Source organism: Phycodurus eques, chromosome 4 (genome assembly GCF_024500275.1).
Source record: "Phycodurus eques isolate BA_2022a chromosome 4, UOR_Pequ_1.1, whole genome shotgun sequence".
In the NCBI taxonomy this organism is placed as follows: domain Eukaryota; kingdom Metazoa; phylum Chordata; class Actinopteri; order Syngnathiformes; family Syngnathidae; genus Phycodurus; species Phycodurus eques.
This window is the reverse complement of record NC_084528.1, coordinates 6375122-6391267: the sequence shown is the minus strand read 5'-3', so window position 1 is coordinate 6391267 and position 16146 is coordinate 6375122. Positions and strand designations below refer to the sequence as shown.

The window sequence follows — 16146 nt, the reverse complement described above, 5'->3', positions numbered from 1 at the left end:
GACAGATGAGGTTAGACTGGAATCCCTGTGGGCCATGCATGATATTTGCAGATGACATTGTGATCTGCAGTGAAAGCAGGGAGCAGGTGGAGGAACAGTTAGAAAGACTGAGGCATGCACTGGAAAGCAGAGGAATGAAGATTAGCCGAAGTAAAACAGAATATATGTGCATGAATGAGAGGGGTGGTGGGGGAAGAGTGAGGCTACAGGCAGAAGAGATAGCAAGGGTGGAGGACTATAAATACTTGGGGTCAACCGTCCAGAGCAATGATGAGTGCGGTCAGGAAGTGACCGCACATGAGGGCAGTTGGTGTTCGAGAGGAGGATGCAGGAGATAGGCCTACATGGAAAAGGATGACTTACTGTGGCGACCCCTAAAGGGACAAACCGAAAGAAAAATAACTATTCAAAAGAGCAAACCAGTGATGTAATCATTGTCCTACAATCAATACAATTTTTTTTGTTTTTCAAATGTTACCCAAAATCTAAGAAAAGCGCTAAACTGTTTTTCTAACTTTACTGCATAGTTCCTCTTTGCAATGTTAATTTCTTAATTCAGCTGGTTTCTTGTGCAATTATACAGTTCCCTGTCCCCACTTCGATATGCGTCCTCATTAGCCTGGTGAAGTTACTTAAGTTTGGCAGTGAACCACGGTTTGTTGTTATTGAATGTGCGAAATGACTTTGTTGGTACACACACCTCTTTACAGAAACTGACATAGGATGTGACAGTGTCCGTATATTCATCCAGGCTGCCAGCTGAATTTCCAAAGACACCAGACTTTGCAGTCTAGACAGCTTTGAAGTTCTATCTTTGTTTCATTGGTCCACCTTTTCACTGTTCTCACCGTAGGTTTTGCGCATTTAAGTTCTTGCCTGTGTGTTGGTATTAAGTGAATTAAGCAGTGATCGGACGAGCCCAGGGCTGCACGAGGTATGGCACGATATACAACCCCAATTCCAATGAAGTTGGGACGTTGTGTTAAACATAAATTAAAACAGAATACAATTATTTGCAAATCATGTTCAACCTATATTTAATGTTCAAACTGCTAAACTTTCTTTTTAGCAAATGATCATTAACTTGGAATTTTATGGCTGCAACACGTTCCAAAAAACCTGGGAAATTGTCATGTTTACCACTCTGTTACATCACCTTTTCTTTTAACAACATTCAATAAAGGTTTGGGAACTGAGGACACTAATTGTTGAAGCTTTGGAGGTGGAATTCTTTCCCATTCTTGCGTGATGTACAACTTCAGCTGTTCAACAGTCCGGGGTCTCCGTTGTCATATTTTATGCTTCGTAATGAATCACACACTTTCAATGGGAGATAGTACCCGCACTCTTTTACGACGAAGCCATGCTGTTGTAACACATGCAGAATGTGGTTTGACATTGTCTTGCTGAAATAAGCAGGGGCTTCCATGAAAAAGATGTTGCTTGGATGGCAGCATATGGTTCTCCAAAACCTGTATGTACCTTTCAGCATGAATGGTGCCCTCACAGATGTGTAATGAAATTGGGACATTGTGTGAAACATAAATAAAAACAGAATACAATGATTTGCAAATCATGTTCAAAGTATATTTAATTGAATACACTACAAAGAAAAGGTATTTCATGTTCAAAATCATAAACTTTGTTTTTAGCAAATAGTCATTAACTTAGAATTTTATGGCTGCAACATGTTCCAAAAAAGCTGGGACAGGGTCATGTTTACCACTGTGTTACATCATCATCATGTTGTTAAATGAAAAACAACATTCAACAAACGTTTGGGAACTGAGGACACTAATTGTTGAAGCTTTGTAGGTGGGAATTCTTTCCCATTCTTGCTTGATGTACAGCTTGAGCTGTTCAACAGTCCAGGGTCTCCATTGTCGTATTTTACGCTTCATAATGCGCCACACATTTTCAATGGGGGACAGGTCTGGACTGCAGGCAGGCCAGTCTAGTACCCGCACTCTTTTACTACAAAGCCACGCTGTTGTAACACGTGCAGAATGTGGTTTGTCATAGTCTTGCTGAAATAAGCAGGGGCGTCCATGAAAAATATGTTGCTTGGATGGCAGCATATGTTTCTCCAAAGCCTATATGTACCTTTCAGCATTAATGGTGCCCTCACAGATGTGTAAGTTACCCATGCCATTGGCACTAACACAGCCCCATACCATCACAGATGCTGGATTTTGAACTTTGCGTCCATAACAGTCCGGATGGTTCTTTTCCTCTTTGAATGACTGAGTAATTTAGAGAAGCTCCTTTTATACCCAATCATGGCAACCACCTGTTCCCAATTAGCCTGTTCACCTGTGGGATGTTCCAAACAGGTGTTTGTTGAGCATTCCTCAACTTTTTCAGTCTTTTTTGCCACCTGTCCCAGCTTTTTTGGAACGTGTTGCAGCCATAATATTCTTGATTATTTGCCTAAAACAATAAAGTTCATCAGTTTGGACATTAAATACCTTGTCTTTGTAGTGTATTCAATTAAATATAGGTTGAACATGATTTGCAAATCATTGTATTACGTTTTTATTTATGTTTAACACAATGTCCCAACTTCATTGGAATTTGGGTTGTACGTTATTTAGCGTAGTATAGCAGTGGTCTAAAATTTTATTTTTTAAAATTTTTATTTTCCCTGGTCGGAAAATCGTGGTTTGAGTTTAGCTTATTTTTATTATTTTTTTATTTTTTATTATTATTTTTTTTAATCTTTTTTTTTTTCAGTTTCGTTTACTTGTTCAGGGAGCGTTAGTAGTGTGGTGTTCGTGTTAGCTTGAGGACGGAATGTAAACACCGGCAATGAAAGATGCAAACTCACGTGGCGAGTAGAATGGCTTACAGTTCAAAAACAGCGACACTAAATGCGGGCTGAAGTGTGTGCTGATCTCTGTGATGTCCGTACACCATTTTTCATTGACATAGAAGCATATCCCGCCGCCTTTTGTTTTCCCCTATAATTCCATGACGCGGTCTTCCTGGTGAAGATGGAAGCCGGGAAGCATAGACGTCGGGGACAGCCTCACAAAGCCAAGTCTCCGTAAAGCACAGGGGGGTGGAACGTGCAAAGTCTTTACTGATATATTTCAAAATTGGATTTTAATTGATTGTTTCTGTCTGAGCTTCACAGTCAATTGAATCAATTGTGTTAATAATGGCTGCTGTTGTGATGGTGCTAAAAAAAATACTATTTTGGCCACTACTGCAATACCATTGTTATACATGTAGATTAATGAGCCTTCTGTTACGGCCAGTCAATTTAAATAGCTCAGTTGGAGGCCTGCTAATAGAGTTTACTGAGGCCAACAAGGCAGAGTCATGCAGAAAACCTGAGCGTGTCATGACTGTGATGCTGAGAATCTCACAGCTATATTCTTCTCTCCTGTGTGTGCGTGTGCGTGTGCGTGTGCGTGTGTGTGTGTGTGTGTGTGTGTCTCTCTGTCTCCATCTGTCCGTGTGGTTCCTGCAGGTTTGAAAAGACAACATAAAGTGTAGACCACCTTGAAAGCTCTGGTACAGAGAAAGAAGACACTGGCAGAACCATGTTCAACACCAAAAGGTCAGCACAATGTCACTTTTCTTACATCGGCAAAGTAGACCCTCTACAGTAAATAGAGATTAAGTTGAGACCTAGTGATTTAATCCAAAGTGCATACATAAACTATACATGCATGCGACAATATATTTATAGCTACAGCTACTACATCTGATAATCCTTTAATTGTGTGTAAATACTTCCTTCAGACATATTTCATAAGACTAGTTAGGGTCCTATGTCCTCATCTGTCATTTTCTATTTTTAATGTAGCTTGTGGTAGCGTTCGTGCATAAATCATTTGGCTTTGGCATTTCTGGATGGTTTCTGTGAGCTACAAATGGTTACATTGCTTATCCAATATGAGTAAGGTAGGTTCACTAGTAGAAGCGATGGCTTAGAACCTTACAGTAGAATAAATTATATATATTTTCAGTTCAGGGTTCTGCAACCTTTTACTATCAAGAGTTATTTGACTGTAAAATCTGATTACAAAAACGAGTTATTCAATCAATTTGTTCCGTATAAGTAATAATATGATGAGGTGTTTGTGTGGTTTCAGTGTCATAAGGACCCTCTGAGATAAATCATAACTACCAATCGGCCCACGACAAAAATGAGTTTAACACCCTGGCTGTAGAGACTCTGGGTACCAGAAATGGTACGACTGAGTGCCGTTGCTCTTTTCTTTCGTCAGTCAAACTGTCCCGTATTGTGTGGGAATGTACAAACAGGCTTAATGGGGAAGGAAAGGCAAAACAATTGGGCAAGAATATGTTATCTGTGCCCCTACTAGTCTTAACACTGTATACTGATTAATATTGCGTACGTGAAATAAGAATTAAACCGATAAATTTATCAATTGCCATGTTGGGCAATATAGCCCTCTGCTGTGGACTGAAGTTAACGTCACAAGTGCCCTTGCACTTGCTTTACGAACATCACGTGATCAAACTCGGAAATCAGCATAGTGGGCTCCCTGTGTATGATGTGATAACTAGGAGAACTACGGGTTGAAAACATAATTAATTAATATTTTACAAAAAACTCTTAGTTTTGGACAAAGCTTAAAAAAAATCGCAGCCGAGGCTCCAGATTCACTGGCTGCCACCTTCCTTGTCTAGGTTGTTGTGTATTGCCATAATGATATTGGGCTGTTGGTGCTAAAAGGTCAAACATATTCTAGCCATTACTGGGGAAATAAAGCCATAAAAGAGTAATTTCGCAGTAATTGGTATTGGTACTAGACATGATTACATGTCAGAGAGAAGACAAAATATATGTTTCGTGGTAATGAGGACTGAGTGCCATCACAATGCTGCATTCAGCATCCACCTGTCCTCCCCACAGTGTGTGATCATCATACTCTGGGTGAGAAGATGATTAAACCAAGCCAGCACTTTGTCTTGTGGGAGCTGTGTCAGCATAGCAGATGACACGGATATGCTCAAAATGACTATAATAGGTTGCTATCTGGAAAATCAAAGCCTCTAAATCGCATTCATATTTTTGCTGAATATGAAACTACTCATCTTTTGTCTTCTAAACTGCTGATTGAAACATAAAAAGGGGGAGGAAATCTATGTAACTGTCAGAGGTTGCGATTTACTTTTGTAGCTTTATTTGTGAATTCTTAATATTGGGTTTCCTCGTGGATTGCCTAAGGCCATATCAAACATTTGTATACAACGGAGGATTGTAATTAAAAGTTCAATTAAAATGTAATGTGGACATAGCTAATCATGTTGTAATTTGAATACAACAAATGATAGAGCAGAGGCATGGATATTTCAGAGCATATTTTGTGCTTCTGATGGTCTTGAACCCTCTAAACATCTGTTTAACTCTAATGAACTAAATTGGAGAGCGCAGCATTTCCACAGATTGTTTGTGCCTGCTTACATTTGCTCATTAAAATGTATCTGGAGTGCTGTTAAACAGACTCTTTTATTCTGGAACATTGATGAAGTGACGCCACCACAGCTGTGATTTTTGGTTATTCATCGAAGTCGCCCTTGGAATGGTTGCTCTGGTTGCATGGTTTCATACATGTCCCTCATTATAAAAGAAGACGTAAATCCAACAGAATCTTGCTGTGCTGCTACAGCATAAGCCATGGTATCATATAATAGCATCCCCAACACTATGTGTTTATCATGCTTTCTTGCTGCCTTTTTAGAGGGCTGTATTGAATAGGCTTAGTTCAGGCTGCAAAAACACAACTAGGGTAATATACAAAGTTGATTTGGTTGATAGGGCTGTAGAGCCTTGCAGCTGATGTACAGGTTTTGAAATCCACCTATTTTCATCTCTGCAATATCAACCGTCTCCGCCCATTTCAATCTGTAGCAGCACAGCCATCCTTGTCCATGCCCTTGTAGCTACCAGACTACATTGTTAAACTCACTCCTCTGGGCTCTCACAGAAGCTTCTCTGTAAACTGCAACTGGTCAAGACTTCAGCTGCCCAGATCAATACCAACATCCCATCAGTTCAACACATCACACCTGTCAGTCCAAAACTCACCAGTAAAGCAGCAATAAAGTTAACATGGCATTTAAAAACGATACATTTTGTACTCACACTTAACTTTAGTGAGACGTGATGGAAGCGGATGCAGTAACAAATGTGTGCCTGGGTGGGTTTTCTCCGGGCACTCCGGTTTCCTCCCACATCCCCAAAACATGCATGGTAGGTTCATTGTAGACTCTAAATTGCCCGGAGGTGTGAATGTGAGTGTGAATGGTTGTTTGTCTCTATGTACCCTGCGCTTGGTTGACGACCGATTCAGGGTGTACCCTGCCTCTCCCCCGAAGATAGCTGTGATAGGCTCCAGCAGACCCTGACCCTCGTGAGGATAAGCTTTTGAAAATGGATGGATGTGTTTTGCATCGATATTCTCATCCAAGTGAATACTAATACCGTTCTTGGTATTACCTTTGCCTTCTAAAATAGATTGTCCAGAAAACTACACTAGCACAAAGAAATAAATGTAGTTACAGTGTTTGCGCTGCCCATTCGCCACCTCGCCAATGACTGATTGAAACCGGATGTGGCAAAGCGAATATTGCCCATGTTAGCCACGCTGGAGAATTGAAATTGCCCGCATCAAAAGCCCATCCTGATGAAACTTAAATCGAATGCTCTCATTCTGCTGTGTATTAACGGTGTTAGTGGTTTAGTTTCTCCCTTGCTTCGTAAAACGCTTCAATTCATCACACAGTGCAGACTCGGGAGAGCCGCCGTCCAGCCGTTGCTCATCAAGTAGATAGGCTCACGGGGCTTCCTAGCTGCGGCGCGTCAGGGAAGATAAGACTCGATGCCGCTTGGCGCCTAATTGAAGCATATTACTGCAACGTACGTTTGAAATGTTGATTATCAATATGTCTTGCAATTCATTCACATTAGTTCTCGCAGCTAGCTAGCTGCATTCTTAATCACTGCATGAGTCACCAATCCCACTTTGGTTGTCATTCTGTCCCCCCCCCAACATAAACATTAACTGAAGTATTGTACTTAAGTTAAATTTTGACGAAAGGGGATTTATGTAAGTAAGACTAAGTTGTCTTGTTTTCGAAATCTGTTACAAAGATTTTTGGGATGTGCGAGGAAACCACAGTGCCCGAAGAAAACCCATGCAGGTACAGGGAGAACATGCAAAGTCCACACAGGCTTGGCTGGAATTGAAACCGGGTCCTCAGAACTGTGTCACCTTCTACTTGTAAATAGTGTGTTCTATATGGAGTTAGTGATGCACCCTAAAATCTGTTCTGGTTTTAAGACTGGCTTTAAGAAATCATTTGTCCTTCATCATATCATTGATACTAGCTACAAACTTGCTCTGCACAGTGACAACTTGGCAGGTCATAATCATGGTACCGCTTTCACTCCTGGTGCAAAATGATAAAAAAAAAAAAAAACTCACAAAAAAAAAAACACCCACACAAAACAGGATGCAGAGAGGAGATAAACACACAAGGTCTATAAACAGTCAACATTAATACCTAGTTAGGATAAAAATTATCCTCTAAATATGTAATTAATGTTAATGTTAATCGACCTTATATGTGCACTTAGGGTAAAAATGATCCACTAAGTGCCTCTTTTGTACTCCATGTGCACCTATATTTTGTCATGTTCGTTGTAGGCCTGCCAAGATTAGTCGACTAGTCACGAGTACGTTGACGATCGAAATCGTCAACAATTAATTTAATTTTGTTTTTCTCTCCAAAGTGGCTAAGTCCTCCAGGTCCCTGTCTGCCTTCTAGCCTTGACACACATGCGCAGTAGTGATAATCCGCATCTTTCGTGCTGGCGCACATGCACAGTAGTGGTCATCCGGTTCAACTGGGACATACTACGGCTAACTGCCGTTAGCATTGGAGCCCGAAGGTTTTAGCATTTCACCAAAAATATTAAAAAGGAACGCGATGCAAAACCTGCGAGACAGATCTTGCCTTTCATATTTTTTTTTTCCCCCAGCTGAAAAATCTGGGTTTCATGATTATGTTTTAGTGGGCATGCAGGTTTGTTGTGTTCCCAGACTTGCCACCAATTTCAAAATTCGGCATTCTGGCTCGTCTGTGTTGATGGGGCTTACCTTGCTCATTCGGTTTGCAGGCCAAATATTTCCTTACCGGGGCTGACATTTGGCTGTGTAATCATCCTTTTTACTCTTAATTTTGTCTACGTTCTTTGATACATGCACAGATACAAAGAGACTGGATGACCAGGCTTAATTCCTTTCATTCCGTGGACGGTGGGCTGCATATGGCCCGCAGGCCATAGTTTAGACACGCGTGTTATAGACCAGTGATTCTCAACTAATCTATTTGCAGAGGCCAAAATGTATTTGTGGCGGCCTGCTACAAATAAGTGCATATGTGAAAACCCTGAATATACTGTACATGTTTTCAGAAACTATTTTTAAACATAAACATTTTTTTTAGTGTTCTTAACTTCTATGAAAGTAGGTTGCGTCTTTGGAACAATAGGAAAATCTGGGTCCGAGGGAGACAACAGTTGAGAACCACTGGTATAGACTGCACAGAACAATGTGTTATTGTATATGTACAGACGCTATACATAGCTTAGTTGGAAACCAGGTTAAAAGTAGAGGCCAGCTTTTTTTCTGTCTGTTGTTATTTTAGCCAAGTTTGATCACAAGTTCTTTTTATTTGTTCATTGTTAATTCCTGTCAGTTGACCTGGAGAGAACACACTATGGTCACAGCTTGGTTAATAACAATATTGAGAACACATGACATAATAACACTTCAAATGAAGTTTTTCCAAATCTGTCTATACGAAGTATACAAGATGCACCACTTTACATAATGTTGGCAAGGTGCCTTCCAAATTGGCGGACTCATCCAAACAATAACAAACCCTGTTCTGTCATTTACACCATACAATATTCATGATGGCCTTGGTATAGTCTTGTACCCTCATGACATGATGTAATGTATGCATATACTGTAACTGCACATTAGCCCCCACATGTATATAACGATCAATAACTCATATCCTCATCATACTATAATGACACTTAGTAATTAGAACCTTAAACTATCAGCCCTGACATTGACCCCCACTCCACACACACACACACACTTATCACAACCTTCATATATAGTACTTGGATATTTAACTGCCTTTGCCTCAGCTGCTGATCGACATCAAGGGGCTTTGTACTTGATTACTTATGTATGCCAAGGGAAGCAAGTGGTGTCTGGGGACTAGAGTGCGTGCTGGAAAGCCTGCTGATCCAATCATTATTAACAAGCTGTCACCCCAATGCTGTACACTGACTCCTTGGACTGACCTCCCAGGCCCTATCTGTTTCATAAAGTAAATTTAATAATCCTGTAAATTATTTGATTGATTGCTTTTACAATGTTTTTGATGATAAAATTGGCACATTTGGTAAGTTAACTATGCCTACTATTTAAATGGTGTCGCCGAACTGGTAAATTGACACAGTTGACGGTTCAATGAAAAACAACAACAGCAATGCAGTGACATAGACCTTGTGCCGTAAGTTCCTTTGCCCTAATAAGTCTTTTATGTTGATAGGAACACTTGGAGATGTTTAATATGATCACTTTTGCTGCTTCAAATGTATTTGGTTTGCACTACGTCACAGAAAGAACCTCTGTGCAAACCAGAATTTGATGAGCCAGTAAAAAATAGCAAGTGACAGCATCAGCCTGAGAATGTAAAACTCTGCAGTAAAGCAAGGAACAAGCCATTTTCTGCTGACATGGTGCATGCTGGTGCCACAGCTAAGACATGGTCAAAGACTGGACAAATATGTCAGAATAGCCCTAATTTTGTTTTAGTTGGATGAGTGCAGTGAGCATTTTACTGTCTTTTCATTCAGTGTTATTACTGTAGATGTTGGTCTGCTTTCTGGCTGGTTAGATTATACATCTTGATTGCTGGTCTTGTTGCTAATAGCAGGCTCGTGCTAATTAGCAGGCCACGCTCACATAATGGTGAGAGGGTATCAGGAAATATTGGAATATACCAACAACTGACTGTATCTGCAAAAAAAAGTACACTCCAACAGGTTTAAAAATATCTCTGAGTTGCTGATACTAATTTATTTTAGAAGAAAAACAAACTTATCAGCGAGCAAAAAGGAGTCTGCACTGTACGAGAGCGAGAGAGAAAGCATCATGAAGTATTTATTTCAGTATGTATTTAACTTTGTAGCTCCTGTCCCTTGTGCATTAAGAAATCATTTTAGCTGTCATTCGCTCCCATTTAACTTAGTGGGTGGGACTGGGTGGGACAAGTGCTGATCCAGCTAAAAAAAATCGATAAAGACAGGTAAAATTATTTCATGATTCACAGGGGGATAGGAGTGACAAAATAAAATAAATAAATAGTAAATAAATAAATAAATATGGAAAAAATCCATTTTAAATAAATGATTATAGAAATAATTAGTGAAATAAATATGTGGAAATAAATAAATATGGAAATAATGCAGTTCATTTTGAAATGAATAAATGCGTATTGCCATAATAATTTGTTTTGAAATAAATAAACATTGAGAGTTAAATATATAAATACATTTTTGGACTAAATAAATACATAGTGAGGATATGGTATATATTTGGGTATTACCCCTTCCTGTTCCAAGATGTCTGTGCACCAAGCAAGGTCCATAAAGACATGGATGGATCAGTGTGTGACCTCACAAATATGGTCCTGGAACAATGGACAAAAATGGGAATCTCATTCCATAATACTACACCTAAACCTTGTTGAAATCCTTCTCACAAGAGTTGATGTTACAGCTGCAAAAACATCAACTCATATGTGAGTCAAGGCAGGTGAGTCACTATACCTCATGATTCTCATTTGCTCTGATACGAGACAGGGGGAAGACAACAACCCTAACACACACCCATGACATCCCGTGCCTGCGTGAGTTTTCTCCGTGCACTCCGGTTTCCTCCCACATCCCAAAAACATTCATTAATTGAAGACTCTAAATTGCCCGTAGGTGTGAATGTGAGTGCGAATGGTTGTTTGTTTCTATGTGCCCTGCGATTGGCTGGCGACCAGTTCAGGGTGTACACCGCCTTTCGCCGAAGATAGCTGGGATAGGCTCCAGCACCCCCACGACCCTAGTGAGGATAAGCGTAACGGAAGATGAATGAATGAATGTACTGTGAGCTGTAAGGTCTTATATCGACAGGTGTGTGGCTTGCCTCTTCAAGTCCAATCAGTATAATCAAACACAGCTGAACTCCAATGAAGGTGTAGACCCGAGTTAAATAGGAGTGTCACAGCAAAGGGTCTGAATACTTATGGCCGTGTGATATTTCAGTTTTTATTTTTTAATAAATCAGCAAAAATGTAAACAATGGTTTTTTTTCGGTTAATATGGGGTGTACGTTAATAAGGAAGAAAGAAAAAATAACTTAAATGATTTTAGCAAATGGCTGCAATATAACAAAGAGTGAAAAATTTAAGGGGGTCTGAATACTTTCTGTACCCACTTTATATGAAATGTTTTGAGAAGTGTGCCAAGCAAGACACCAACCATTAAGTCTTACGCACATCTGGAATAAAATTCAAACACAGGAAAGTATTTTATCTTTAATCGTTTCAGAATAGAATGTTTTAGAATATTAAGAGAACGATAAGCAACACTGCTTGTTCCTTTTTCCATTGGTCAGTGGTCCAATTCTAGCATTCATGTGCCTGTGCCTTTTGGTCATGGACACTATGGGCAGTGAGCAGTCCATCAGCAACTGCACAGTCCCATTTTCTGGGTTAGTTCATGGCAAACAGTTTATTTATGGAAATGAAAGAACACATTGGTCCAATTATTACTGCTTTCTCCTTATGTGCACTATTTTTTTTGTTTTTTTGTGCAGCTGTTTTAATGTTATACACCAAATAACCTTGAAACGAGATTACGTGGTGTTGGAAAATGGTTCTACCTACCCCTAAGAACCTGTTACAAGTGTAAATGTCTAAATGTATTGCATCACATATTAGGTCATTGTACAGTGGTTCAGTGTCACCAAGTGAAACTGGTGAAAAGCCTTTAAGCCATGGGTATGTTTTATTTTTTAAGCAGTAGTAATGTATGCTGTTTTCCCCCCCTCTCAAGCTCCTGGCATTGCGAGGATTTTCAAATGGTCACCGCTAATCGGTTTTACATGATTGTTTATCCCTCACACATCAATCTCTTAATCCATAAAATGTCATATGGAGAGTTTCTGAGTGACTCATGTTCAGATTAGTGTGGTCACCTTAAAAATCTGTATCTGAGTGGGCGAATAACTGATGAGCTTGGATATTGTATTTTAGGAGTGGGCATAGTAAATGTACAGTCCCCTCCAAAAGTATTGAACCGGCAAGATCAATTCATTTGTTTTAGTTGTATACTGAAGACATTTGGGTTTCAGATCAAAAGATGAATATGAGACAAAAGTAAAAAATTCAAGCTTTAATTTCATGGTATTTACATCTAGATGTGTTAAACAACTCAGGACAGAGCACCTTTTGTTTGAAGCCACCCACTTCTCAAGTATTGGAACATGTGACTGTTTCTAGTTGCTCAGGTGTTGCCTTTTAGATTAATTGCTTATACATCAGGTAGTGCTTGTTTTTGGCTTTGGGTTTCACCTTTGAAAACTGCATTTGTTGTTAAGCAAACATGATGACCAGAGAGCTGTCTATTGGAGCAAAGCAAACTATTTTAAAGCTGAGAAAAGAGGGAAAATTGATCAGCGCTATTGCACAAACATTGGGCATAGCCAAAACAACAATTTGGAATGTCCTGAAAGAAACTACTGGTGTACTGAGCAACATACATCAAACAAGTCGGCCAAGGGTATCAACAGCAGTTGATGAAAGAAACATTGTGAGAGCTGTGAAGAAACACCCAAAGACAACAGTCAGTGACATCACTGCCAATCTCCACAGGGCAGGGGTGAAGGTATCATAATCCACTGTTCGAAGACTACTTCGAGAGAAGAAATATGCAGGCCAAACCGCAAGATGCAAACCACTCATCAGCAAAAAGAATCAGAAGGCCAGATTGGATTTGCAAAGAAGTACAGAGATTAGTTGAAATAAGCAGTGTGACATCACTGAAAAATATTTTGCTTGGATGCCATTTTATGTTGTTCCAAAACCTGAATGTATCTTTCAGCATTAATGGTGCCTTCACAGATGTGTAAATTACCCATGCCATAGGCGCTAACACACACCCATACCATCACAGATGCTGACGTCTGAACTTTACGCTGATAATAATCCGGATGGTCCTTTCCCTCTCTGGCCCGGAGGACATAATGTCATTTATTTCCAAAGACAATTTGAAAAGTGGACTTGTCAAAGCACACTTTTCCACTTTGCATCAGTCCATCTCAGATGAGCTCGGGCCCAGAGAAGCCGGTCCTGTTTCTGGGTGTTGTTGATATATGGCTTTTGCTTTGCGTTGTAGACTTTTTACTTGCATTTGTAGCTGTAGCAATGAATTGTGTTAACTGACAATCGTTTTCTGAAATGTTCATGAGCCCATGTGGCGATAACCTTTACACAATGATAGTTTTTATTTAATGCAGTGCCGACTGAGGGATTGAAGGTCACAGGCATTGGTTTGTTGGTTTTTGGCTTTGTCGCTTTCGTGCAGAGATTGAGATTTCTCCAGATTTTTAAAATCTTTTGATGATGATATGGACCGTAGATGATGAAATCCCTAAATTCCTTGCACTTGTCCGTTGAGAAACATTCTTAAGCTCTTGGACTATTTGCTAACACAGTTGTTCACAAAGTGGTGAACCATGCCCCATCCTTGCTTGTGAACAACTGAACCTTTCAGGGATGCGCTGTTTATACCCAGTTATGGCACATGCGTGTTTCCAATTAACCTCTTCACCTGTGGAATGTTCCAAACACATTTTCTTTTTTGTTTTTGTTTTTAATTAGCATTCCTCAACTTTCCCAGTCTTTTGTTGCCCCTGTCCCAACTTTCAATGAGAGAATATTTCCCCAAAACGGTAACAGTCAACATCAGTTTGAACACAAACATTAAATATCTTGTTTTTTGTAGTGTATTCAATTTAATATATACTGAACAAGATAGCTGGGATAGGCTCCAACACGCCTGCGACCCTTGTGAGGATAAAGTGGACAATGGATGGATGAACAAAAATATAAACACAGCACTTTTGTTTTTGCTCCCATTTTTCGTGAGCTGGACTCAAAGATCTAAAACTTTTTCTACATACACAAAAGGCCATTACCCTCAAATATTGTTCACAAATCTGTCTAAATGTGTGTTAGTGAGCATTTCTCCTTTGTCGAAATAATCCATTCCACCTCACAGGTGTGGCCTAGCAAGATGCTGATTAGACAGCATGATTGTTGCACAGGTGTGCCTTAGGCTGGCCACAATAAAAGGCCACTCTGAAATGTGCAGTTTTGCTTTATTGTTGGGGTCTGGGGGGGTCGGAAAACCAGTCAGTATCTGGTGTGACCACCATTTGCCTCACGCAGACCAACACATCTCCTTCACATAGAGTTGATCAGGTTGTTGATTGTGGCATATGTAATGTTGGTCCATTCCTCTTCAATGGCTGTGCAAAGGTGCTGGATATTGGCAGGAACTGGAACACGCTGTCGTACAGTATACGCTGATCCAGAGCATCCCAAATATTCTCAATGGGTGACATGTCCGGGGAGTATGCTGGCCATGCAAGAACTGGGATGTTTTCATCTTCCAGGAATTATGTACAGATCCTTGCATCATGGGGCCATGCATTATCATGCTGCAACATGATGTGATGGTCGTGGATGAATGGTACAAGAATGGGCCTCAGGATCTCGTCACGGTATCTTTGTGCATTCAAAATGCCATCAATAAAATGCATCTGTGTTCGTTGCCCATATCATACGGCTGCCCATACCATAACCCCACCTCCACCATGGGCCACTCGATCCACAACGTTGACATCAGCAAACCGTTCACCCACTCGATGCCACACATGCTGTCTGCCATCTGCCCTGAAGAGTGAAAACCGGGATTCATCCATGAAGAGAACACCTCCAATGTGCCAAACGCCATCGAATGTGAGCATTAGCCCATTCAAGTCTGTTATGACGACAAACTGCAGTCAGGTTGCGACCCCGATGAGGACGACGAGCATGCAGATGAGCTTCCCTTAGATGGTTTCTGAGAGTTTGTGCTAAAATTCTTTGGTTATGCAAACCGATTGTTGCAGCAGCTGTCCGGGTGGCTGGTCTCAGACGATCTTGGAGGTGAACATGCTGGATGTGGAGGTCCCGGGCTGGTGTGGTTACACCTGGTCTGTGGTTGTGAGGCCGGTTGGATGTACTGTCAAATTGTCTGAAATGCCTTTGGAGACAGCTTAGGGTAGAGAAATTAACATTCAATTCATGGCCAACAGCTCTGGTGGATATTCCTGCAGTCACCATGACAATTGCACGCTCCCTCAGAACTTGTGGCATTGTGATGTGTGATAAAACTGCACATTTCAGAGTGGCCTTTTAGTATGGCCAGCCTATGGCACACCTGTGCAATAATTATGCTGTCTAATCAGAATCTTGATATGCCACACCTGTGAGGTGGGATGGATTATTTTGACAAAGTAGAAATGCTTACTAACACAAATTCAGACAGATCTGTGAAGAATATTTGAGGGAAATGGCCTTTTGTGTATGTAGAAAAAGTTTTAGATTTTGGAGTCCAGCTCACGAAAAATGGGAGCAAAAACAAAAGTGTTGTTGTGTTTTGTTCAGTATAGGTTGAAAAGGATTTGGCAATCATTGTATTCTGTTTTTATTTAAGTTTTACACACTGTCCCAAACTTCATTTGAATTACGGGTTGTATTTGCTGCACTCCAGATGACACTCCAACTTTCATCAGTGCCCCAGTTCCTGCCACTCTGATAACACAAATGCATTGAGTGACATCAATACGTGAGAAAATTAGGCCAATGGTATGATGTAAGACGAGACCGCATTTCTTGACATGCTGGATGAATATTAAAAAAAAAAAAAAAAAAGGTGTCTGCTGGAATTGTGGAGAAGAGATTGTGTACAATTTCTGC

At 40.3% G+C, this 16146-nt stretch overlaps 1 protein-coding gene across 1 annotated transcript in view; it reads left to right on the top strand.

Moving 5' to 3' along the window:
- oxr1a (oxidation resistance 1a) overlaps nucleotides 1–16146 on the top strand; it is a 184781-nt gene that overhangs the window by 17613 nt on the left and 151022 nt on the right. The window contains 1 exon segment of the mRNA XM_061673745.1: nucleotides 3476–3565. Within this exon segment, the coding sequence (XP_061529729.1) occupies nucleotides 3549–3565 (17 nt within the window). The 5' untranslated portion in view covers nucleotides 3476–3548.